Here is a 24,698-nt window from a genome sequence, read left to right as displayed (position 1 = left end):
CCCAGTGGGCGGAGTCAATTACGTCTAGACGATCACAACTGACACGGGGGCCACGGTGCTTGTCACCTTGTGCCACACCTGTTACTTGTGGTGTTTGATATCACGTGGTTGCAGTTTAATCATCGGTCTTAATTACATTCGTAATTTAAAAAAAAAATCATACTTATCCGAATTTAAAGGTGAAATTAAACTAGTGGGTGAGGGGGCCGAATCCCCCACTGAAACGAGGGTCTGGGGGCAGAGCCCCCATTGAAAAAATATATATATATTTTGAAATGTTGACTGATGAAAGGCAACACGAGGCACGCTGAGGTTTTTCTGGGTTACGAAACCCAATACAAAACCGAAAAATTAACTATTGTTTATTGGTATTTCTCGTTTTCAGCCTTTCTCATTGTTAATGCTGGTAAAATAGCATAGAAAAACGTGCATTTATGTTTTTCATAAAAAAACGTTCATTTATGTTTTTCATAAAAAAAACGTGCATTTTTGTTTGTTTCGTAAAATTTCCCCTAAAATTACCTTTTCTTTTTCTTCTTTTCAGCCTTTCTCATTGTTAATGCTCATAAAATAGCATAGAAAAACGTGCATTTCTGTTTTGTGAAATTTCCCCTCTATTTACCCTTAAATTACCTTTTATTTTTTAGCTCCAATTTTGTGGGGAGGGGGAAATAGTGGGGGTTAGGGGGCGGCAGCCCCCACCAAAAATTAAAGAAAAAAAAGAAGCATTTATGTGTTCACTGGCATCAGAAATTATCGTTGTTAATGCTCGCGAAATAGTCTAGTTACGTACTGGCGAGAAGAATCAGTGATTGCATTTCGTGTGAATTTTTGTTTCTTGGTTTTTTAAAAATTGCTTTTTCTTCATTTGTTTTCAGCCGCCATATTTGTTGCTGTGCCAAGTGCCGTCCGCGTGTCATTTCAAATCCACCGGGCGAGGAGAGGAGAGGGAACACAGTGAGTGGGCGGAGTCACAACCCATCAATCACTGCTTTTCCCCCTCCTTTCCTCGCCGCCATTTTTGGTGGCTGAACCCGATATTGAATTTTTACCCTGATTTTTTTTATGGACATGCTTCTCAAAAACATAATCAGGGATGCAGATTGAATGTCAAAACTACAATATACTAAATGAATATTAAAATTCACTTATATCACTTTGATGGCAATTAAAATTTTCAAGTTCTCTGTTTTCAGCATTTTAGTTACACTGTCACAGCCGCCACTAGCTTAAACAAAAGTAATATGAAGTAGCCATGCACTGCCATGTTATTAAGCTGAAAGTTCAGGTAGAAAGTACTGTGAAGCCACTTGTGGTTTTGTTTGTTATTTATTACCTAAATGTGCCATGTGCATTACTTATTTGCCTAAATGTAACATAACTATTCAAGTTTTCTTTAAGGTGCCATTTTTCTTTTTATTATGGAATTAATTTTTTACCTCTTTAATCATGCACTGTTAATGTGGCATCTGATAGGTGCCACTTTTGTAATTTTTCTGTTTTTTTTTTATTTTAAACAACAGTGAACTTGTAAATGAAATCAAATCCTACCATGTAACTCAAAATTATTTACAGTATATTCTGTTTACATTTTGATATACAAGGTGCATTCAAGTTATGAGGTCTCCAAATTTATTTCTCATAAAGTATACAAGATACAGAGGTGATACTTGCCTCACTTTTCAATGTAGTCTCCTAGAAGCTGCACACATTTTTCACACCTGCTCTTTCAATCTGTGACTGCTGCGGCAAAGCTTTCTTTGGAGGTATGTTCAGCCCACTTGTAAATGGTGAAAGTAGCTGCTTATTGGCTAGGAAATCATCTGCCATAAAGAGCATCCTTCATCGCTGGGAACAACCAGAAGTCACTAGGTGCAAGGTCAGGCAGGTATGGAGGATGTCGAAAAAAACAATGTTGATTTCTTTAAAATATTTTGCACATTTCCAGAATGATGGGGTGAAGCATTTTCCTGATAGAAACAAATGTGATTTAGTCTGTGTGGACTTTTTTTTTTTTTGTGAAGTGCCTGGTGGAAATTCTTCATGAGTTTCCTGTCACTATAGTGTCCTTGGGTACATAATGTGTAAGGATTAGAATGTCTTGGTTAACATGCTTCATTCTTGCAGGACTCCCATCCTTCATGTACCCAGCGATGAACTTTCATGGACATGAAAGTTCATGAGGCTTACAGGACACACTTCTGGCATTTCCTAATAGATTTAAATTGAACTTTTCCCAATGAGATGCAAAAATTGGATAATGACACATTGTTCTTGATGAGTGAAGGATGCCATTTTAAGTATTATAAACATAGTATACTGTGTAGGGCACTGCAATGAACTTGACATATTGAATTATGCTGCCATCTTCTGAAAACATTTGAAACTTATTGGCAGTTAGACTAAAAGCAGTCCCACACGTATACTCCGATTATTTTGTGAGAAATAAATTTGGAGACCTTATAACTTGAACATGCCTCATCCTTGAGTTTTGAGGATTTAATTTTTTGTTTGGCATTTCAGGCAAGCAAAAGCATGCATTCTTCTACTCATATCTCATACTTGTAGTGTCTGAAAAATGCCAGCAACAGCTGTCTAATCTTGCCATATGACTTGAAGTTTACCAGTTTCTCACAAACGAAATGCAAACAGCTGGCAAAAATACAGATGTTCACATTGTGTCTGCCAGTGACCACATGAGTGTTTCGATTTAAGGATGAGCAACCTGGAAAATTCTAAAAAATATAAAAAAAACTTTATTATTATTATTTTCTCATCTATTTTTGTTTGATATTATGTAATTCAGTTTAGAAAATCATAATTAATAGAAAACCATTTCCAATTTAGCAAAAAATTAAAAGTTAATTTTTTATAATTAAAACAATGTGTGGCATCTCGCAGATGCTAAGCAAGCATATTTGTTCTTTTTAGGGCATGAGCAACAGAGAGATCATTTGCAGTCTTTTTTTTTGAGGGTGGGCATTTGCACTTTCTTTCATTGTACCCTCTTCTCACCACTTGCATCAGTCCCTTGGTTTTTCATCCCATAAACTGGCAGTTCTAATTTTCAGGATTAAAAAATTCCAGAAAATACATATGATTTGTATGATGAGCCTAATTTTGGAAGCCTGCTATAGATGGATTCTACCCTTTTTCATCTGTCAACTCTACCCTTGGATTCTACCCTTTTTTCATCTGTCAACTTTACTCTTGGATTCTACCCTTTTTCATCTTTCATCTGACAAAATAAGAAATATATGTTTTTAGTATCTGTGCTCCTAAAATGGGCCACTTACTCATGTTTTATCAATTAGATATCAAATTGCTACCAAAATGGGACCACTTATGTTGCATCAAATGTATATCAGCTAAACACTTAACCTCTTATAATTCACAGTAAGTAAAAAATAATACAATAATTACCTATAGTAAAATTTAATATTACTGTTATCAGTTGACATAACCGAGTGGTCAGGAGTAAGAACACAGTAGCATGCACACTTTGAGTGGATTGTGGTTCAAGCCATTATGATTACTAAATACAATTGATTGTATTCATGATTTATTGTAAACTCCTCTGACCTGTGCCTGTGCTAGAACATAAACAAGAACTGAAAATAATTCATCATTTAGAGAAAATTAGTGAAAGTTATTTAGGGGAAAAAAAAAAAAATCTGTTGGGTGTCATGTGAATCACAGAAGGCTAATTTTAATTTTAAAATAATTACCTGTGTTATGAAAATATTTGATGTTTAAAGGACTCTCAGACATAAACATTTGGAATTTTATAGTATTTCCAAGCAGAAAACTTAAGATTCAGTGAAAAAAATTTATGTTCATTGATAATATAAAATTTAAATCAGTTATACATGAAAAAACCTGTTCTTGAGTATGTTTGCCCATTATCTTATTATTGAGTTTTGCATCTTCAATGATATAACCATATTATTTGAAAGGTCTTGATGAGTAACTGTGAATTTGTGGTTTTAACCCTTTTGAACATATATACAGTGGTACCTTGGATTACGAGTAACTTGGTATGCGAGTGTTTTGCAAGACGAGCAAAAATTTTTAATAAATTTTAACTTGATAAACGAGCGAGGTCTTGCAATACGAGTACAGTCAGTTCTCGTATAACACGTGTTTACACTACACGAATTCGATCATACACGATTTATAAATAGGGGAACGATATCTTATATAACACGAACCGAATTCGCTTATGCACAATTAGCCTTTGCGTTTACAAGAAATGGCAGTCGAACGCAGAATCACCCCAACCGAACGCAACTCGATAGGAATGAAGAGAAGATTTTGAAAATGTATTTATGGTTTTTTATATCCATGAAGGGGAAACACATTTCGCCATAATAACGTGAAAACCAACAATTCCAGCTAGTATAATCGCAAATGCAATTAGATCGAGTTTACTACCAGTTTATAACAGATTCCACTAGCAGGAACGCAACTGGAAATTGTTTTATGGTAGTAACCCCTAGAAATGTGCTTTAGTAAAATGTGAGGTGTTAATAGTGTATCTCCGCCTTTATGGTGTTGTTTATTCAGTTGCTACACGCGGGCAGCTTTGTTTATGTGTATCAAGCGTGCCTCCTCGTTTTGTAATAGTGCGAGCGATGAATCTGATTTCCGTGAAATCCTCAAAAGGAGGCAAAAGCAAGTTAAAGTCGCACAAAAAGAAAAAATCAACAGATAGCAGTGATTCCATTAGAGACAGTGAAAGTCGTCCTACCCAATAATTAATAAATTCGATTGCTTTATGTATATTAAATTTAAATATTAAAAATATAAAAAGGTATGTATTTTGTATTAATCATTTTTACAGTATATGAATATTTTTGAGTTTTGGAACAAATCATCTGGGTTTCCATTATTTCTTATGGGGAAATTCGCTTTGATATACGAGTGCTTTGGATTACGAGCACGTTTCCGGAACGAATTATGATCGCAAACCAAGGTACCACTGTACACATTAGCATTAGTAGTGGCATATGATGCAAAAAAGCAAGCTTATACAGCATCAGCCAAAAACACCCCCCCCTTCCGTTTCATCTATCCATTGCCTCCAAAAGTTTGTCTAGTTCTTCCTTGAATTTATTTAAGCTATCAACTTCCACAACGACATATTGATGTTTTTCCCAACAATTAACTATTACTGGCTAAAGGCAGATTTCTGCACTTCTATTTATCTTTCCTCAGTTTGAATTTATGCCCCCTCAAGTGCATAATATGAGCTAGAGGAATCCTATCAGCATCGAGCTTGCTCAACCATACAAAACCTTAAACACCTCAATCAGATCCCTTACATGTTCCCCAGATGCTGCAATTTGCAGAACTGAAGTCTTTCTTGGTAAGAGCACCCCTTTATTCCCATCACTGCTGCCCTTCTCTACTCGTTTCAGCAGTTCTACGTCCTTCCTAAAATGAGGCCTCCAGACCTGTATACTCAAGGTGTGGCCTGACTATTTCCTTATACAAAGAGATAATTAACTCCTTATCCCTGCTAGCAAAATTCCTGTATATCATTGATAAAACCCCATGAGCTGTCCTGGTAGCCTATCTGCACTGCTCAGAGAACTTATATCTGACTGCACAGTTACCCCAGGTTGCTTTCATTCTCTACTACCCTGAGTGTAGTACCACACAGTTGGTATGTTACTCTGTGGTTACTGCTACCCATATGCAGTGCTTTGTATTTTTCATTGTTAAACTTCCGTTGCCACTTCTCAGCCCATCTGCCTAACTTATCTAGATCCAGTTGCAGTAGCATACTGCCTTTATTGTCATTAACAACCCTGCCAACCTTTGGAAGCCTGCTATAGATCTGCAAACTTGGACATTAAGCCTGATATACCTTCATCTGTATCATTGATAAATAAAGTAAACAACAATGGGCCCAACACAGAACCCTGGGGGAGTCCACTAATAACATTAGTCCACGAAGAGCAGTGTCTATTGATTACCACTCTCTGTCTTCTCTCACTCAATCATCCATTTATCCACAGAAGCAGCTTGCCCTTTCCACACTACACCAATTTGTACAGCAGTCTTTTATGTGCAACAGTATCAAAAGCTTTCCTGAAATCCAGCTATACGATATCAGATTTATTTTTTGCATCCAGTTCCTTTGTGAACACGTCATAGTATCCAATCAAATTGGTCAGACAAGATTTCCCTTTAAAAAGTCTAGATAATCCTGCATTATTTCTTTTATGAGTGACTCCGTTATTTTGCCTGGAACAGAAGTTAAACTAACAAGTCTCTAATTACTTGTGTTACCCTTTGTGAATTGTGGATACATTCACACTTCTCCAGTCCTTGGGAACCTCCCCTTAATCCAAGGATATTCTCATAATTATGGCTTAATGTTTGCTGCCTCCTTTAATTAACATTTTACATATGCACATGAAGTATACACAACATTTGTATACACAGTATACAAATTTATATACAATTTTCATGTGCACTCCCTGCAGTAAAAATAAAAAATCGTGTGTACCCTGCACCAAAAGATTGTTTTATGTGTAAACATCTTTAATGACACCTACTAAATTTCGAACAGCTAGAACCGCAGTCATGAACGATGTAATTTATGCTCATGCCTGCTACATTACTCTACCAAATCAATGTTAGTAATAAATAGGATACACACGCCTGTAATAAACTGTGAACAGACACAGTTTGGCCTCATTAGCCCTTGTGTCGTTAACTCCAATTCCAACAACACACCTGCTGCTTACTCTACCGAATCAACATTTGGAAGAGGTTAGGCCACCAATAGCATAATTATCCATTTGATTGTAGCCATTTGTTGAATAGTATGATTCTAACAATACAAGTATTTGTACTGTTACAGTTGTACTATCATGTTGGAGCATGTTAGTGTCATGCTTTGTCATAAATTACACATGCAGCGCTAACAAGATCTGCAAGAAATGACAGTATCCACACATAATACACTATTGAAACTATAACTTGCTCAGGATCTCAACGAGTACAAGCGCGAGATGGTAACGCTGCACATTCCATTTTGCAGTGGGGAAACAGATACTGTCAGAGATGAAATATGTCAAGAAGTATGATGAAAATGAAGAGTTCATACTAGATCGTATATTGTATGAATCAGACCTGGATATTCACAAAACGATTGAAATATGTAAGACGACAGTGACTCTGAAAAAGCATGTGGTAATAACCTTATAGTCTTGTAATGCGACTGTAAGAAGAAGACCCCTTTCGAAACTTTTACAATAATCCAAACAGCGAGATGAATGAGGATCTAAAGCTCGCCATGCTCAACTGACTCAGTGCAATTGCAAAGAAACACAAGAAGTTGATGACCAATGATGATTCCTGCAACTTAATGAGAATGGCCAATGACAAGCAAAAGATTCTACTTATGCATGTAATTTGGAGCATGTCATCTCCCAATCGCAAACTGATTGAAATATTCTTGACTGGCCCAGTTGGTTGAAATATACAACTGCTTCAGTAATACAGACAGGTACTGTAACGTCTACATTACATGTGCTTCAACTGGTAAGGCACATGTAATGTAATGATCTTGGATGTGCCCAGAGCTGGCATAAACCAGCTCTGAGCACATCTGTCTATTCCATAAACCAGCTCAACCTATCTATTCTCTAGACTCCAAAATTCCCTAGTATTCACCAATATTCCCCTAAATCATAAGATGGGCTATATCGTGGAACCAAGAGCTAAGAGTTTTAAATGTTATATTTGTTTTTCTCATGCTGAAATTAAGAAGAATTGACTATTTTCAAGCCAGAAACATTTTTGGTGTTGACCAGTGTAATATGTCAATTTATATACAAATTATCTAGAAATATTCATGTAGTTGCCATATCTTATGTGTTTCCTTGTAATTGTAGATAGCTTATAATAGATGTTCATGGAAACTGAACTTGGCCTGTTACAACGTAAGATTGCTCATCGGTGAAGACAGGATATTAGAGCTGGAAAAGGAACTAGAAAATGTGAATTGGGATATGATTGGTTTGGCTGAAACAAGAAGAAGAAGAAATGAATCACTTATAAGTTTATCAAGTGGAAATCTGCTGTACACCAATGGAAACAGTGAAAGGAGCAAAGGTGGAGTTGGGTTTCTGATCCATAAAAATATAAAAAAAAACAAAAAAAACACAACATTTTGGAATTCAAAAGTACATCACCAAGGGTGTCAAGACTAATACTCAAGATTTCTAAGAGGTACAAGCTAAAGGTTATAATGATTTATGCACCAACATCGAGCCGTGATGATGAAGAGGTCGAAGAAATGTACACACCAAAATTGAGTCTTCTAGGTGAGCAGAAAACCCACTACACTATTATTATGGGGGACTTCAATGTTAAGTTTGGAAAAAGACAAAACGGTGCAGAAAGGGGAACTATAGGAAATTTTGGAATTGGTGAAAGACTTGTGAAATTTGCAAAATCTCAAGGATTGTCATTAATGAACATTTTTTTCAAGAAAAGGGTGAACAGAAAGTGGACATGGAAGAGTCTAAATGGATTAACAACTAACAAAATCGACTTTATCCTCACTAACAGAAGATATACCGTGAGTGATGTTACCATCCTGAATAAGGTAAGTGTTGGAAGTGATCACAGATTGGTAAGATGCACACTTGATATAGATGTAGGAAAAGAAAGGAAAAAACTGACTCGAGTAAATAATACGAAAGTCTTTGAGATAACAGAAGACGAGAAAGAGCAGTATGTACTGGAACTTAAAAACAAGTTTGAGCTTCTGCAGACTGCTCAGGACCAAGATATCTACGAGGAATATTACAACTTTCTGAAAGTGATAAAGCCCAAGAAACCTATAGGGAAAAAGAAATCCAAAGAAGAAAAAATTAGTCAAGAAACACTTGTTATGATGAACCGAAGCAGCAAATGAAGAGCAAGATAAACACTGACAAGGAGAAAATTGAGTATACTGAGTTATGCAAAGCCATTAGGAAGAGGCTCATAGAGGACATAAGAAGATTTAACACAAGAAAAGTAGAACAAGCATTAAGGGAAAACAAAGGACTTAAATCAGTCGCCATGAGTAGTAATACAGAAAGACAAATTATACTGAAACTGAAGAATACTGACGGTGTACTTATAAATAGCAGAAAAGGCATAATTCAAATAGCAGAAGACTACTATAGAGAATTATGCAAGAAGCGAGGGAATGATGCCAGCAGTGGGGAAGATGGATCGCAAATTAGTAACACATATGACATACCCGATATTCTTCCTAATGAGGTAGAATAGGCGTTGAAGAAAATGAAGAATCTGAAAGCCCCCGAGGGAAGATGAAGTTACTGTAGAGTTGTTAAAATTGAGAGGAAGAGACATAACACGAAAACTGGCAAGGCTCTTCACAAAATGCATTAGAAAGTGTGTGTTGCCTAAGCAGTGGAATAATGCAGTCACAGTTTTGCTGCATGAGAAAGGAGAGAAATCAGAAATTGCAAATTATAGACCAATTAGCTTGTTATCCCACATCTACAAGTTGTTCACAAGGGTCATTACTAACAGATTAGAAAGAATACTTGATGAGAATCAACTGAAAGAGCAACCTAGCTTTAGGACAGGATTCTCAACTATGGATCACCTACATGTATTATCACAGCTAATGGAGAAAGAAAATGATTAAAAAACACCATTACGCCTGGCATTTGTGGATTATGAAAAGGCTTTTGACTCCATACAGCATAGGGCAATGTTTCGGGCACTGGAAAGACAAGGCATAGATACTCCATATATTATGATTTTGAAGAAAATATATGAGAACGCTGCCTCCTTTATTAGACTAGACAAAGGCAGCAGGAAATTTAAAATCGAGAAAGGAGTTTGACAAGGAGACAATATCTCCGAATCTGTTTCTGCTGCCCTTGAGGAAGCTTTCAGAAGTTTGGACTGGTCGCAGAAAGGAGTCAATGTGAATGGAGAATACCTAAGCCATTTACGATTTGTAGATAACATTGTAGTCATAAGCCACAATCCCAAAGAATTAGAGGAAAATCTTAATCAGTTATGCAGAGTTAGTAAGGATTTTGGACTAAAGGTAAATATGGCTAAAACAAAAGTAATGATGAACAAGTATGCCACAGAAAGGGACAATGATTGAAGGAGCAGTAATTGAAAAGGTGGAGTCATATACTTATCTAGGACAAGTTATTAGCTGTAATAATGATAAATGGCTGGAAGTCAAGAGAAGAATAAATTTTGGATGGATAGCATTCAGGAAATATAGTCACATACTGAAGAGCAATATCCCAGTTTGTCTGAAACGTAAAATAATGAACCAATGTATACCCCCCACCATGACTTATGAAGTGAAACTTGGGCACTCACCAAAAGAATGGAAGAGAAGCTGAGAGCTATACAGCGAAGAAGGAACGAATTATATTGGGAATCAGACTGTTAGATAAGAAGAGAAACACATGGATTAGGCAGCAAACTCAAGTAAAGGACATTCTTATAAAAACTAAAGAACTACAATGGTCTTGGGCAGGACACATAGCTCAAAGACATGATGACAAATGGACTAAGAAAATAACAGAATGGTACCCAAGAGGAGCTAGAAGAAAACCTGGAAGACAATGGCGGAGATGGATAGATGAAATTCATGAGTTTGTGGGTAGTAAATGGATGGCCATTGCACAAAACAGAAGGAACTGGAAAGTTGCTGGAGAGGCCTTCATCCTGCAGTGGATTGAAAATGGCCAATGGTGGTGATGATATAATAGATGGTAGTTAGAAAATAGCTTTAAATATTAAAAGTATAGTTCATAGCTGTTAGTTTTAGATTAAGTGATATGGGCTTACAAAAGCTGAAATTGAATGAATTCTCATGATTTATGATTTAGAAGCTCATGAAATTGAATCAAGTTATACATAAATAATGTAGAGAATATTTCACAAATTGTCTTTTTTTTTTTATTCTGATTTGATTTTTTACAGTAATATCACTCTGTGATTTATCACATCAGAGTGATATTATTGCTTTTGGAAAACATTTCACTTTTCACCCACATTCTTTTTGAAAACTTCCTACTGTCGAGGAATTGCATTAATTTTCAATGATGGAATTACATAATTAATGAAACAGATTACTTTTGGCTTGAGTTATGAGAATTTAGAGTCAGCTGTTTAACCCAGAATTGGACATGCAGGATCTTTGAGACCTTCGTGATTTTAACAATTTCGCTCTCTTCGTGTACTCAGTCCATACAGCTGAAATTCTCACTATGTTTCAACGAACATGTTTTCTTTTACTTCTTCGCTGAAAATTAAGTTCCAGTACATACTGCTTTTTCTCGTCTTCTGTAGACCGGGGTTCAAGCCCGTCACCACTAAATATGGAGGGCGCGGAAAGGTCAGGGGATGACCACCGCATATCCCGGAGCAATATGGCCTTAGTTGCTAATGCTCCTAAAAACTAAATAACAACAACAAATAACAACACTCGTCTTCTGTTATCTCAAAGACCTTCGTATTATTTACTCAAGTCAGTTTTTTCCTTTCTTTTCTTAAATCTATATCAAGTGTGCATCTTACCATTCTGTGATCACTTCTAACATTCATCTTGTTCAGGACGGTAACATCATTCACGATATCTTCTGTTAGTGAGGATGAAGTTGATTTCATTACTTGTTAATCCATTTGGGCTCTTCCATGTCCACTTTCTGTTCACCCTTTTCTTGAAAAAAGTGTTCATTACTGACACACTGTGCTGACATTGTTCTGACAATTCTGACATTATTGATAGTGTTCATTACTTGTCCTATTTGCAGACAACTGTCCCGCATAGTTGTCTGCAAATAGAACAAGGGTCTCAGCTTCTTGAGAAGTTTCCAGGTAGTGTTGCAAAAACTCACCACACCATTTGGACCTTTTCCTGTGTCTTGCTCCTCACCAATCAAGCAGTTGAACCGAATTTTTTCTTTTTCATTAGTTATACCAAATACTGCACATTTTTGTGTGCACTTGAAATAAGCAGAACCTGGTTGCTATTAATGGCTTGTTGGATAATTTATTGTTTGAACAAAATCGACGACCTTAGTCATATTATCTGAGTTGTCACACCAGGTTTGGTAATACGATCTCTAATTTCTGGCTTTCTGGAGGTGGTCCAAAGCACCGTTCAGCTTCAGTTCTTTCTCTTCATCCTTGCAGTTCTTGGCTTGAAAAATAGATAGAAAATTACTTCTACAAATATCACATAGGTCAGCAGCTGGTTTCATGATTGTCACATAAGGGATGTATTTTGTTCAAATTTTTCACCCTTTTATTTATACTACTACTCTGTCTTGCCGATAACTGTTTCTGTTTTTTTTTTTTATTATTGCATGTTATCCCAGTCAGTATGGCAGAAAAGTATGTGAGTGGACCTGGCAACATTGGTTAATAATAATAAATAATAATACTTCACATTTCACACGTGAAATGTGAAGTATTATTATTCATTTTCACATGCATTCATGCATTTTCACATTTCACATGTGAAAATGCATGAAGGTGGAAAAACAATAAATACTGTTTCTTGTGTTTCAACTCTCCAACATCCACTGTGAATACAATAGTGAAAGATGAAGAATGAATAAAAGAATGTGCAAAAACATCTGCAACTTTAAAGTCTACTGTGGGGAAAAAAAAAAATTTATGAGAAGCTTTTAGCTATGTGGGTTACTATCTACCAAAGAAGTAATATTGGCCTTTCTAACAAATAATGTTTTCACTCCTGGTGTAGGTACTGAGGATGCGCTGTACTCTTTAGTTCATAATGTTTGGGAATTGAATTATAAATATACCATGGGAATTTTTGCAGGCTTTGCTGGTGCCTTTGATTCCATTAGTTGGGACAGTGTATCAGTGTTGTTACACATGGCTTAAAGTTCTTTTAATGTTTTCTCTGTAATTAAAGATTACTTTAGGGATCACACAGTAACAGTTAAGTCGAATTTTGGATCAATTACGCATCAGTGACTCGAGGTTGTCCGCAGGGATCTATCTTTGGCCCTTTAATATGGAACTTTGTTTTGGAAGATTGGCTCGAGAGAATTTGACCACTTGCACACAATAGCTTATGCAGATGATATGGTAATACTTGTGAATGGAAATTCCAGTAAGGTGCTTGAAATGGGATCTGACTGCATATTGAAAGAATTAAGCAAATGGTGTAGTTTACATTGATTGACAATCTCTACATCCAAAACTAAAATCATGATGTTGAAGGGTAAATTAACTGTTAATAGACCACCTCAAGTAAAGTTGAATGGTATTTCCTTACAGCAGGTGTTAATGATTAAATACTTGGGAATATATATTGCTAGTGGCTTGAACTTTATCTCGCATATTAACTATATATCGGAGAAAGTGAGGAAATTATTGCAGTGATCTCAAGAATAATGCAGATGGAATGGGAGATAAAGGAGGAAGCATTCCATTTGATTTATGATTGTATTTTTCTGCCAATTGTTATGTATGGTGCATCAATCTGGGTTGATCATGCAGTCAAGGTAAGCAACACCAGAAAGCTTTATTCTATACATTTAGTTATGCTACTCAAAATGGTTTTGGCTTGCAGAATGGGTTTCCAGAGAAGCTTTACTTCCTTGGACTCGGGAAGTACCCGTAGACTGGAAATGTGCAAATGTGACCCCAATCTACAAAGGAGGGTCAAAGGGAGATAGGTAATTACAGACCTGTTAGTTTAACTTCTGTTCCAGGGAAATTAATGGGGCCATTGGTTAAAGAAGCACTGCAGGATCATCTAGACATGACTTTAGTTATAGCTCGGACACAGCATGGTTTTGTTAAGTGGAAGTCTTGTCTGACCAATTTGATTGGATACTATGATGTGGTCACAAAGGAACTGGATGCAGGGAATAACTTTGATATCATATATTTGGATCTTAGAAAGGCTTTTGATACTGTTGCACATGGAAGACTGCTGCACAAATTGGAGCAGTGTGGCATCGGAGGCAAATTGCCATTATGGATAAAGGGATGGTTGAGTGGGAGAAGACAGTGGTAATCAGTGGACACTGCTCTTCATGGACTATTGTTATTAGTTGAGTCCTCCAGGGTTCAGTGTTTGGTCCATTGTTGTTTTCTGTATTTATAAATGATATTGATGACGGTATATCAAGCTTAATGTCCAGTTTTTCAGGCGATACGAAGGTCGGCAGGGCATATGGGAAGCAGTAACCCCAGAGTAATGTATCAACTGTGTGGTACCACACTGACAGAGGTAGAGAATGAAAAGCACCTGCGATAATTGTGCAAGCAGATATGAAGTTTTCTCTGCAGTGCAGACAGTCTGCAAGAGTAGCTCATGGTGTCTTGTCAATGATATACAGGAATTTTTCTAGCAGGGATAAGGAGGTGATTATTCCCTTGTATAAGGCAGTGGTCCGGCAACACCTTGAGTACTGTATACAGGTGTGGAGGCCTCATTTTAAGAAGGATGTAGATCTGTTGGAACGAGTACAGAGAAGGGCAACAAGATTAGTGAATGGAACAAAGGGTTGCTCTAACAAAGAAAGGCTTAAGTTTTGCAAATTACAAAGAGACTAAGCATCTGCGAGGTGTTCTGATTGAGGTGTATAAAGCCTTGAATGGTTTGAGCATGCTCAATGCTGATGGGATTCTTCCTCTTGCTAAGACTAATCACCTGAGAGGGCATAAATTCAAATTGAGGAAAGACAGATGTAGGATAGATGTGTGGAAGTTTGCCTTAACCAGCGGGTGGTTGATCTGGAACAAACTTCTATCTGTCATTGTAGAAGTTGATAGCTTAAACAGATTCAAGGCAGAACTAGACAAACATATGGAGCGGATGAGTGAAATGAGAAGGGGGGGTGTTTTTTTTTTGGCTGCTGCTATGTAAGCTTGCTTTCTTGCATCATGTGCCCTTGCTAATGCTAAGTGTTAGCTAGCAAGATGCCACTTGATTTACAGTTAGTATTTAGAGGCCTGTCCTTTTATTTAAGAAGAAGTATAAAATAAGTGGGATAAGACAGAGAGTGGTAATCAACGAACACTGCTCTTCATGGACTAATGTTATTAGTGATGTGCCCCAGTGTTGGGCTTGTTGTTTTATATACTTATCAGTGATATTGATGAAGGTATATCAAGCTTAATGGCAAAGTTTGCAGATGATACAAAGGTTGGCAGGGTTGTTAATAACAGTGATGACAGTATGCTGCTGCAACAGTATCTGGAGAAGTTGGGCAGAAAATGGCTGAAAAGTGGCAACTGAAGTTTAACATTGACAAATGCAAAGTACTGCATATAGATAGCAGTAACCTCTGAGAAATGTACTAACTGAGTGTTGTTACACTCAGGATAGTGGAGATGAAAGAGACCTGGGAGTAATTGTACAGTCAGATAAGAAGTTTTCTGAGCAGTGCAGACGAACTGACAGAGTAGGTCATGGAGTCTTGTAAATGATATACAGGAATTTTGTGAGCAGGGATAAGGAGGTGATTATCTCTTTGTATAAGGCAATGGTCAGGCCACACCTTGAGTACTGCATACAGGTCTGGAAGCCTCATTTTAGGAAGGATGCAGAGTTGCTAGAAAGAGTACAGAGAACGGCAACAAGACTGGTTTGGGGAACAAAGTGGTGCTCTTAGGAAGAAAGGCTTAAGTTCTGCAAATTGCAGCATCTGGAGAGTAGGCACCTGCAAGGTTATCTGATTGAATTGTATAAGGCATTGAATAGATTGAGCAGGCTCAATGCTGATGGGATTCTTCTTACTCAGATTACAAACCTGAGGGAGCATAAACTGAAATTGAGGAAAGACAGTTGTTGAATAGATTGTGAAAATTTGCCTTTAGCTAGCTGATTGCTGGAACAAACTTCCAACTGTCGTGGGAGTTGATAGCTTAAATAAATTCGAGGCAGAAGTAGACAAACATTTGGAATAAATGGATGGGTGAAATGGGAAGGCTTTTTTTTGGCTGATGCTTGCTTTGCTGCATTATATGCCTCTACTGACACTAATGCTAAATTTGAGTTGCTGGGCATAGAAATTAACAATTTAGTGAAAAAGAGGATTTGGGAGCTCCTTTTACAAAAATGGCAAAGGGAATGGAATTGTTCAGAAAAAGGTAGAATAACATTCAAATTTTTCTCTTATGTTAATGGTGTAAATTATATTAAGCCAATCTGGTCAGTGCCTAATACATTGTGCATTCTTATTAACAGATCACGAATCAATTTTTGCTAAACTGAATAGTCTTGGAATCATAGAAAGACACAACTGTACGTGTGGTGTCTAGAAACATAGGAACACGTTTTTAATTGTTTGGAATATGCTGATTTGCATCCATTTACTGAATAATGTCGAAATTTAACCTGTTTGGTGGATGGAATTGAGCCATTACTTATTAAAACAAGGGAAAATGTTATTGCCTTTCAAAATTTTGCAAATTCAGTTTTCGTGAGAAGGAATATTCTTTTGCAATTGGAAGAGTGAAGATTAAATAATGCATGAATTGGTGGATTGTACTCTTTTATTAACATGGATTAGTATGCTATTTTTTATATAGGAACAGAAATTCCTTTTGCAGAAGTGGGTAGGATATTGGTACTCTGTTTCCTTAATGGATGGCTGTCCATTTCTGCTCCTGCCAATGCAGTTGGTAAGAAGCCTTCATAGGTTTTTTTTTTTTTTTATTTGATCTTGCAATAACACCTTCCAGTTTGGTTTTCCTAGTTAATATGAGTAACTTCTGTTGAGCTCTTTGACTGCTGATGGATTGCTGTTCCTTGAACTGTTTATCTTTTGGAGATTACCGGCAATGATAGTCTCTAGGATGTGATGCTCTTCTGCGGACAGTGTCTCTTCATTTGTTTCTGTCGTAGCTTGCTTGTCCAGCTCATTGTGCTGTAGCTGAGTTTGAGATGACCATTGTACAGTATAGTTGGTTCATCATGTGCTAATTGAATTAATTGATATGTACAATGTGCTAATTGAATTAATTGATATGTACAATATGCTAATTGAATCATTTGATATGTACAGTGTTATGTATATCAGATTTGCGAGATATTTTTTGCTAGGAGGCTGCTTTACATGAATGAATGTGAGAAAAAGAAGCCATTTGCTCAAAACTCCGTATATACATTCATTAAAAATATTTTAGAGCCAGAAGAGGAATGTGATAATGACAATATGATCGCTCTCTTTTCAACCACATCCTCCTCCAATTAATGTGTCATGTATACATCCCCCCCACACACACTGGAAATAGGTTGTATGTATACATACCTTAAAAGTAAAATTCTCATTCTACAATGTATACTCCTAAGCGACGTTATATAATAACCAGGTGCACCATCTTGTTGAAAAACAAGTGTTCAGAAGGCCAAATGCAAAATGTTAGTCCCATTCAGATGACAGTTTGATTTTCTTTCAACAAGATGGGGCACCTTGTCATTATGCAAGCATTATTTGGGAGTACAGTAAACCCTTGATTTTATGGACTAATGGGGGGAAAGGAGATAACTGTTATTGCTGAATGTGAATGTCTGTTACATCAAATTTTTTTTTCAGCTCTTTTTGTACCCCTGTAATTGACAGTTTAAACAGTTACTTTGTGTATGTGTGTGTGAATAAATGAATGAAACGAATAAAGTTAAACAATAACAAGGTATTAATTTACACTGTGCATTACATTTTAGGCATTTTTTTTTTTACTAAGATTAACTTTATAGAACACTTAATAAAACTACAGGTTTATGTTCTCTAAATTTGGCCATTTAGTTTAAATCTTCCCCATTTTGCTTTGCTTTTAGAGGTTTAGGAGAAGACAAAAGATATCATTTTGCAAAATTCACAATTATATTCTGACATTGTATAATTATATAACTGTATTCATGTCTTATACTGTGGAATAATGAAGACTCGCTATATTTTATGGTTAGGCAAATTTGAAATTTGTCCTTGATTAATAGTTTAGAAGAGAAAAAAAAGTGAAACCCTACCTTTTTTTTTTTTTTTTGATGCCAAGAAAGATTTTATGTGTATTATTTTTAAGATATTTGTATGTACTGGTAAGGTTCATTTTTATATTTCAATTTCAGGCTGGAATTTTTATTTCAGGGTGGTAGTGAAGCAAAGGGTTTTTATTTAGTATGTTTAGGATTTTGCAGTTTTTCTCAATTTCCTGGTGGATTTGCTTTGTGTATTTTATCAACCAAAAACAGAAAATTTTAAAATTAAAATATCTCTTAGAATTTACAGTGTAAGTTGTGTTCCTCCAGCACAATATTCCGTTTCAGCAGAAAAGCTTATAATGAAAATATGTTATTATACACCGTGAATTTTTAGTGTCCCTTTAGCATGATATTCAGTCTCAATCATTGATTATTTTTGAATGTTCAATAATTTTTTTTTGTATAGCCATAAAAAAATTCTTTATTGTTCTGCATTTATGTAAAAAATGTGCTATGCCTGTGCCTATGCAAAATAATTTTTTTTGGATAACAAGACTGCTAAAGTTTCTTATTATCCAATATATTGTCAGAATAAAGAGTAAAATTATAAAATACAGTTTTCCACTATTTCTTGTCTTTTATCCCAAATAAACAATGATGTAATATATACACTACACTTCTGCTTTTTTTTTTTTTTTTTTGCCTGTTAGAGAATTAAAATTGGATCCAATATTAATACATATAGCAGTAAATTATCAAAAAATTAATTATCATTTGTTATTTGCAGAACAGCAAACTACTGAACCAGTTATACCAAATCAGGTTGAAGCTCCTTCAGAAACATCAGCAGGAGAAAACAATAGTGCTGCAACTGCTGCAGCAGCTGTTGTTACTGAGAATGTTCAGGTAATAATTAGATATACTAAAATTTTGGCAGTCTTTTTACATTTGGTACAAAATTTAATTTAAAAAAATAAATTTTGTGTATTTTTATCAAAAGAGGAAAAGGTATACATTAAAACCCCATTACAACAGTGATTTTATTGAAAATCACTATACAGTAATACCCCGACTTACGCTGCCCCGACTTACGCGAACTCGGAGTTACGCGGTTCCTGATTTTTTCGTTTGGCAACGCTGCCGCCCACTATCTTCAAGGTCGTTTTTCATATGTTATCGATATACGGTGCGACGGCGGAGACTGAGAGCGAAATATGAACAAAATTCAACTTTGCTGCTTTTATGTTTTTTATATCAGTGAAGGGGAAACACATTTCACCATAATATAACGTAAAAACTAACACAATTCCAGCTATCGGTATAATCGCAAATGCAATTAGATCGAGTTTACTACCAGTTTATAACAGATTCCACTAGCAGAAACGCAACTGGATTTTTATTGTTTTATGGTAGTAACCCCTAGAAATGTGAGGTGTTAATAGTGTATCTCTGCCTTTATGGTGTTGTTTATTCAGTTGCTACATGCGCGCAGCTTTGTTTATGCGTATCAAGCGTGCCTCCTCGTTTTGTAATTGTGCTTTATTCCCTAAAAATGAAAAGGAAGCGTCCTGGTGAAGACACTACAGATTCAGAGAGAAAAAGAAAAGCAATTATCGATAAACAGAGGCGGACTGGGTCAAAAATTCTTTCCCGGGAAAATTTATAGTGGCCTCATACTATGGTTTATGGCCAAAATCACACTGGCCCACCGGGGTTTCCCCGGTAAGGCTTATTGCCAGTCCGCCTCTGTCGATAGAGAAAAAATATGAAATTGTGAAACGCTTTGAGCGAAATGAAAGACCATGTGATATTGCACGTGCTGCAGGCCTAAATGAAGCAACGGCGAAAAGCACATGACAATTGCAAACTTGACAGGTTGAAAATTGAAAAGGGCTCAATTGTAAAGGGCTTAAAAATTTTAGAAAACATAGACTCCAATGAAGAACGCGTTATAGCTACAAAGCAAGGAATAAAAAAATTATTAGCTTGCTACGAAGAAATTCTGCGTGAAAAAAAGAACGCGCTGTGTCGTCAGACGAATTTGTTAGATTTTATGAAGCCATCGACATCGAAATAACTTTTTAACGTAAGTCATTTGTTTTTTTAATACATATTTTGTATTAATATGTATAAAGAACTGCAATTTTATTAATATTTTTCTTCTAAACTAGTGTTTTTGTTAGTCCTTGGTCCCAATTAAGAAAAACTTATATGTATTTATATGCAAAGTTGTACCCCGACTTACGCGAATTCGACTTACGCGATTTTCGTCGGACCCACCTATCGCGTAACTTCGGGGTATTACTGTATCTCACTTCAGTGAAGTATTTCTAACAAAAAAATTTGGTACAAATTCCTTCAAATTATTTTCGAAGCCTTCTTATGCCTGAAATGCATTGGTTTGCACAAGTGAAAGTTATGGATGACCATCATATTGTAAATATATCTTTGGGAGGATTCGAAGATGTTGCAGAGGAATTTAGTTTCACACCCTGTTAAGTTTTTTCACATTTTTGGATCATCATCATCAGCCATTTTCAATCCACTGCAGGATGAAGGCCTCTCCAGCAACTTTCCAGTTCCTTCTGTTTTGAGCACTGGCCATGCATTTACTACCCACAAACTCATGAATTTCCTTTCCCCCTTTGTCTTCCAGGTTTTCTTCTAGCTCCTCTTGGGTACCATTCTGTTATTTTCTTAGTCCATCTGTCATCATGTCTTCGAGCTATGTGTCCTGCCCAAGACCATTTTAGTTCTTTAGTTTTGATAAGAATGTCCTTTACTTGAGTTTGCTGCCTAATCCATGTGTTTCTCTTCTTATCTAACAGTCTGATTCCCAATATAATTCGTTCCATTCTTCGCTGTGTAGTTCTCGGCTTCTCTTCCATTCTTTTGGTGAGTGCCCAAGTTTCACTTCTGTAAGTCGTGGTAGGGAGTATACATTGGTTCATTATTTTACGTTTCAGACAAACTGGGATATTGCTCTTCAGTATGTTACTATATTTCCTGAGTGCTATCCATCCAAAATTTATTCTTCTCTTGACTTCCAGCCATTTATCATTATTACAGCTAATAACTTATCCCAGATAAGTATATAACTCCACCTTTTCAATTACTGCTCCTTCAATCATTGTCCCTTTCTGTGGCATACTTGTTCATCATTACTTTTGTTTTAGCCATATTTATCTTTAGTCCAAAATCCTTACTAACTCTGCATAGCTGATTAAGATTTTCCTCTAATTCTTTGGGATTGTGGCTTATGACTACAATGTCATCTGCAAATCGTAAATGGTTTAGGTACTCTCCGTTCACATTGACTCCTTTCTGCGACCAGTCTAATCTTCTGAAAGCTTCCTCAAGGGCAGCAGTAAACAGTTTTGGAGATATTTTGTCTCCTTGTCAAATTCCTTTCTCGATTTTAAATTTCCTACTGTCTTTGTCTAGTCTAATAAAGGCAGTAGCACTCTCATATATTTTCTTCAAAATCGTAATATGTGGGGTATCTATACCTTGTCTTTCCACTGCCTGAAACATTGCCTTATGCTGTATGGAGTCAAATGCTTTTTCATAATCCACAAATGCCAGGCATAATGGTGTTTTATATTCATTTGCTTTCTCCATTAGCTGTGATATTACATGAAGGTGATCCATAGTTGAGAATCCTGTCCTAAAGCTAGCTTGCTCTTTCAGTTGATTCTCATCAAGTGTTCTTTCTAATCTGTTAGTAATGACCCTTGTGAACAACTTGTAGATGTGGGATAACAAGCTAATTGGTCTATAATTTCCAATTTCTGATTTATCTCCTTTCTTATGCAGCAAAACTATGATTGCATTATTCCACTGCTTAGGCAATACACCTTTTCTAATGCACTTTGTGAAAAGCCTTGCCAGTTTTTGTGTTATGTCTCTTCCTCCCAATTTTAACAACTCTACAGTAACTTCATCTTCCCTCGGGGGCTTTCTGATTCTTCATTTTCTTCAATGCATGTTCTGCCTCATCAAGAAGAATATCGGGTATGTCGTATGTGTTGGTACTTTGCAATCCATCTTCCCCACTGCTGGCATCATTTTCTTCCTCCCATATAGTCAGTTAAATCAAGGTTTTACTGTATTTGTGAATTTGCATTAAGTGAACAATATGGGCAGTGCACTGTGCTTCTTTCACTTTCTTACAATTGAGAAATTATGTTAAACTGAATGACCAGTCATGTTAGTAAAAAAGCTAGCCCTACTTTTATTATTAGTAGTGGAAAAATGTTGCAACAAAGCATCACTGCTCAGTAAAGAGCAAAGTGATTCTTTGTTAAAAATTAAAAAAAAAAAAAAAAACTTGTTTATTCCATCTAAATTATTAGAAGGAAATTCTATACCTTGCTGAAGACATAATTTCAAATATGTATTGCCTTCATCCTTTTCCAATTTAAATTTACTTCTTATGTGTGTGTGTATCATTTGAGAAAGAGTAAGGATGTCATCAGCATTTAATTTAGTCAACTCATTTAAAGCTTTAAGTATTTTGATCAGTCTCCTTGCTGATGCCTAGCTTCCAGATGCTACAGTATGCTGAACTCTTCTTTCTTGGCAAGAGCACTCTTTTGCACATCTGACTAATCTTGTTGCTCTTCCCTACACCCATTATAACAGATCTATATAATCAAATAAGGCTTTCAAACCTGTATGTAGTACTCAATATTTATCATATATAAGAGATGATAATTATTTCAGCTCTGAGAAACATGAGAAAAACCAAAGGGCATCACTAATAGTTGCCTTATACAACAGGAATAATAATCTGTTTTACTTGCTTTAAAATTTCCTCTGTATCATTCACAAACTCTTGTGAGGTGTCGTAGCAATCAGTTTGCACTGCTCAGAGAGTTTCATGTTGGACTTTAATTACTGCTAGATCTTTTGTATTCTCCACTGCCCCAAACTCGAGATAGTGGAGAATGAAGAATGAAAAGGAGATAAGAGGGAAAAAAATGGTTGGCATCTTTTAAATGAGAGAGTGGAAAGATGTGGAACAAAAAGGGAGAAATAGATGGGAAAAAAGATAGTGATAGAAGTAATTGATTATGGGAAATATTTGAAATAATTATGGCTTTTTCATAATTAATTATATACTAATTGGTATATAATAAACTTAATTTGCACATAATTGATTGTGGAAATAATCGTAATTAATTATATTGTAACATTTGAATATGATGCTTATCGATCGATTGATTGATTATGAATTGATTATTTCAGTAATTATGAAATCAACTAATTTGCACAATTGATTATTTTGATTATGCCCATCCTTAGGAAAAGGCATAGGGAAGAAGGCAAGTAGGCAGTATATCCCTGGAAAAAATCTGTTTACCCCACATGAACTAAATAAATGGAGGAGACAGAAGGGGTGTAGGTCAGGTAGCAGAGGGTTGTAATTAATGGTTACTCAGTATTGGGCTATTATTAGGATTGGAGTCCCTAAAGGATCAGTGCTTTGACCACTGTTATTTCTCATTTTGTTAAATGACATTGATGAAGGGATACAGGGTGTGATATCAAAATTTAGTCTGATATCAAGATTGTGAAACTGGTTAATAACCAATGTCCAGCATTGCTCCAGAATGACTTGGATAAGCTTTGGGGATGGTCACAGAAGTGGAGACTATGTTTTAATGCTGCAAAATGGTAATGTTTCACACTTAGGAAATAACAACCTCAAAATAATGTAAATTTAGAGGGGTTGAATTAAAAATGGTAGAGCAAGAAAGGAATTTGAGGATCAGTCACAATTATAGGCAGACATTAAATTCTCTTTGCAGTGCAGCAATAACCAGGGAGGACCTATGGTGTCCTGTCAGTTTATTGAATGATTGCTTGTAGAGATAGGGACGTTGCAATTTCACTGTCTAAGGTAATTGTGAGACTGCACTTAACTTGTATCCAGGTATGGAGAACACACCTAGAAAAAGGCATTGAACTTCTTGAAGTGTTACAGAGATGGACAGTGTGTCTGGTGAGATTGGCAAAAAAGGCACTCTTATGATGAGAGAAACTGAATGTATAGGCTTGAAGAGCTTACTAATGAAGACACGTTAGAGGAGATCTGATGAGGTTTATAAGGCTTTGAGAGGGGATAGTAAATGAATGAATGGGGTAATATTTTCATAGAAAAAAAAAAAAAAAATCAACCCCAGGGGCTCACATCTGGTGAGTTTGGGTTTGGCACACCCTGGATCCTGAGCTGGATATCATCATTCTTCTCTTTCTTGGCGATTCCTTTCTACTTCTCTCTCTCTTACTAAACCTGGGATTTTTTTTTTTTTTTTTTTTTTGGCTGGTGCAGCAGAAGCCTCGGGCTTCCTTGCACCATATGGCTAATAATAATAATAAAATAATAAATCTTCATTTAACCAAAAGTTGCCTCTATCGATAGAGGCCAGTGGTGTGGGAGAATTCAAGGATTGTGTGGGAGAACCCAAAGATACTAATCCAGCAAGAGCTGGATTAGTACCTTTGGGTAGAGGGAAACAGGTTTTCTTTTTCTGGTACAGCAAAACACCTCTGGCTTTCTTGCATTGTATGGTCAATGCTAATATTAAAAAGCTACATTAAGAATGTAGCTTTTTAGTATTAGTGGCATGATGTAATTCTGCATCATTCTTATTTTTATACCAGACAAAAAAAATCTAGTGTGATACAAGAAAAATTTGAAAGTTAATAA

At 36.1% G+C, this 24,698-nt stretch overlaps 1 protein-coding gene across 2 annotated transcripts in view; it reads left to right on the top strand.

Annotated features, from left to right (window-relative positions):
- Positions 1 to 24,698, top strand: part of LOC150077117 (protein dpy-30 homolog) — a 45,883-nt gene that overhangs the window by 6,522 nt on the left and 14,663 nt on the right. For both annotated transcript variants that reach the window (XM_090386119.1, XM_090386118.1), the window contains exon 2: positions 18,771 to 18,889. In XM_090386119.1, coding sequence (XP_090242245.1) covers positions 18,771 to 18,889 — 119 coding nt within the window. The remainder of the gene's footprint in view (positions 1 to 18,770; positions 18,890 to 24,698) is intronic.

The sequence above is a fragment of the Mastigoproctus giganteus genome, chromosome 12 (assembly GCF_048544385.1).
Source record: "Mastigoproctus giganteus isolate SK-2022 chromosome 12, ASM4854438v1, whole genome shotgun sequence".
Lineage (NCBI taxonomy): Eukaryota > Metazoa > Arthropoda > Arachnida > Uropygi > Thelyphonidae > Mastigoproctus > Mastigoproctus giganteus.
This window is presented reverse-complemented; position numbering and strand designations above follow the sequence as displayed.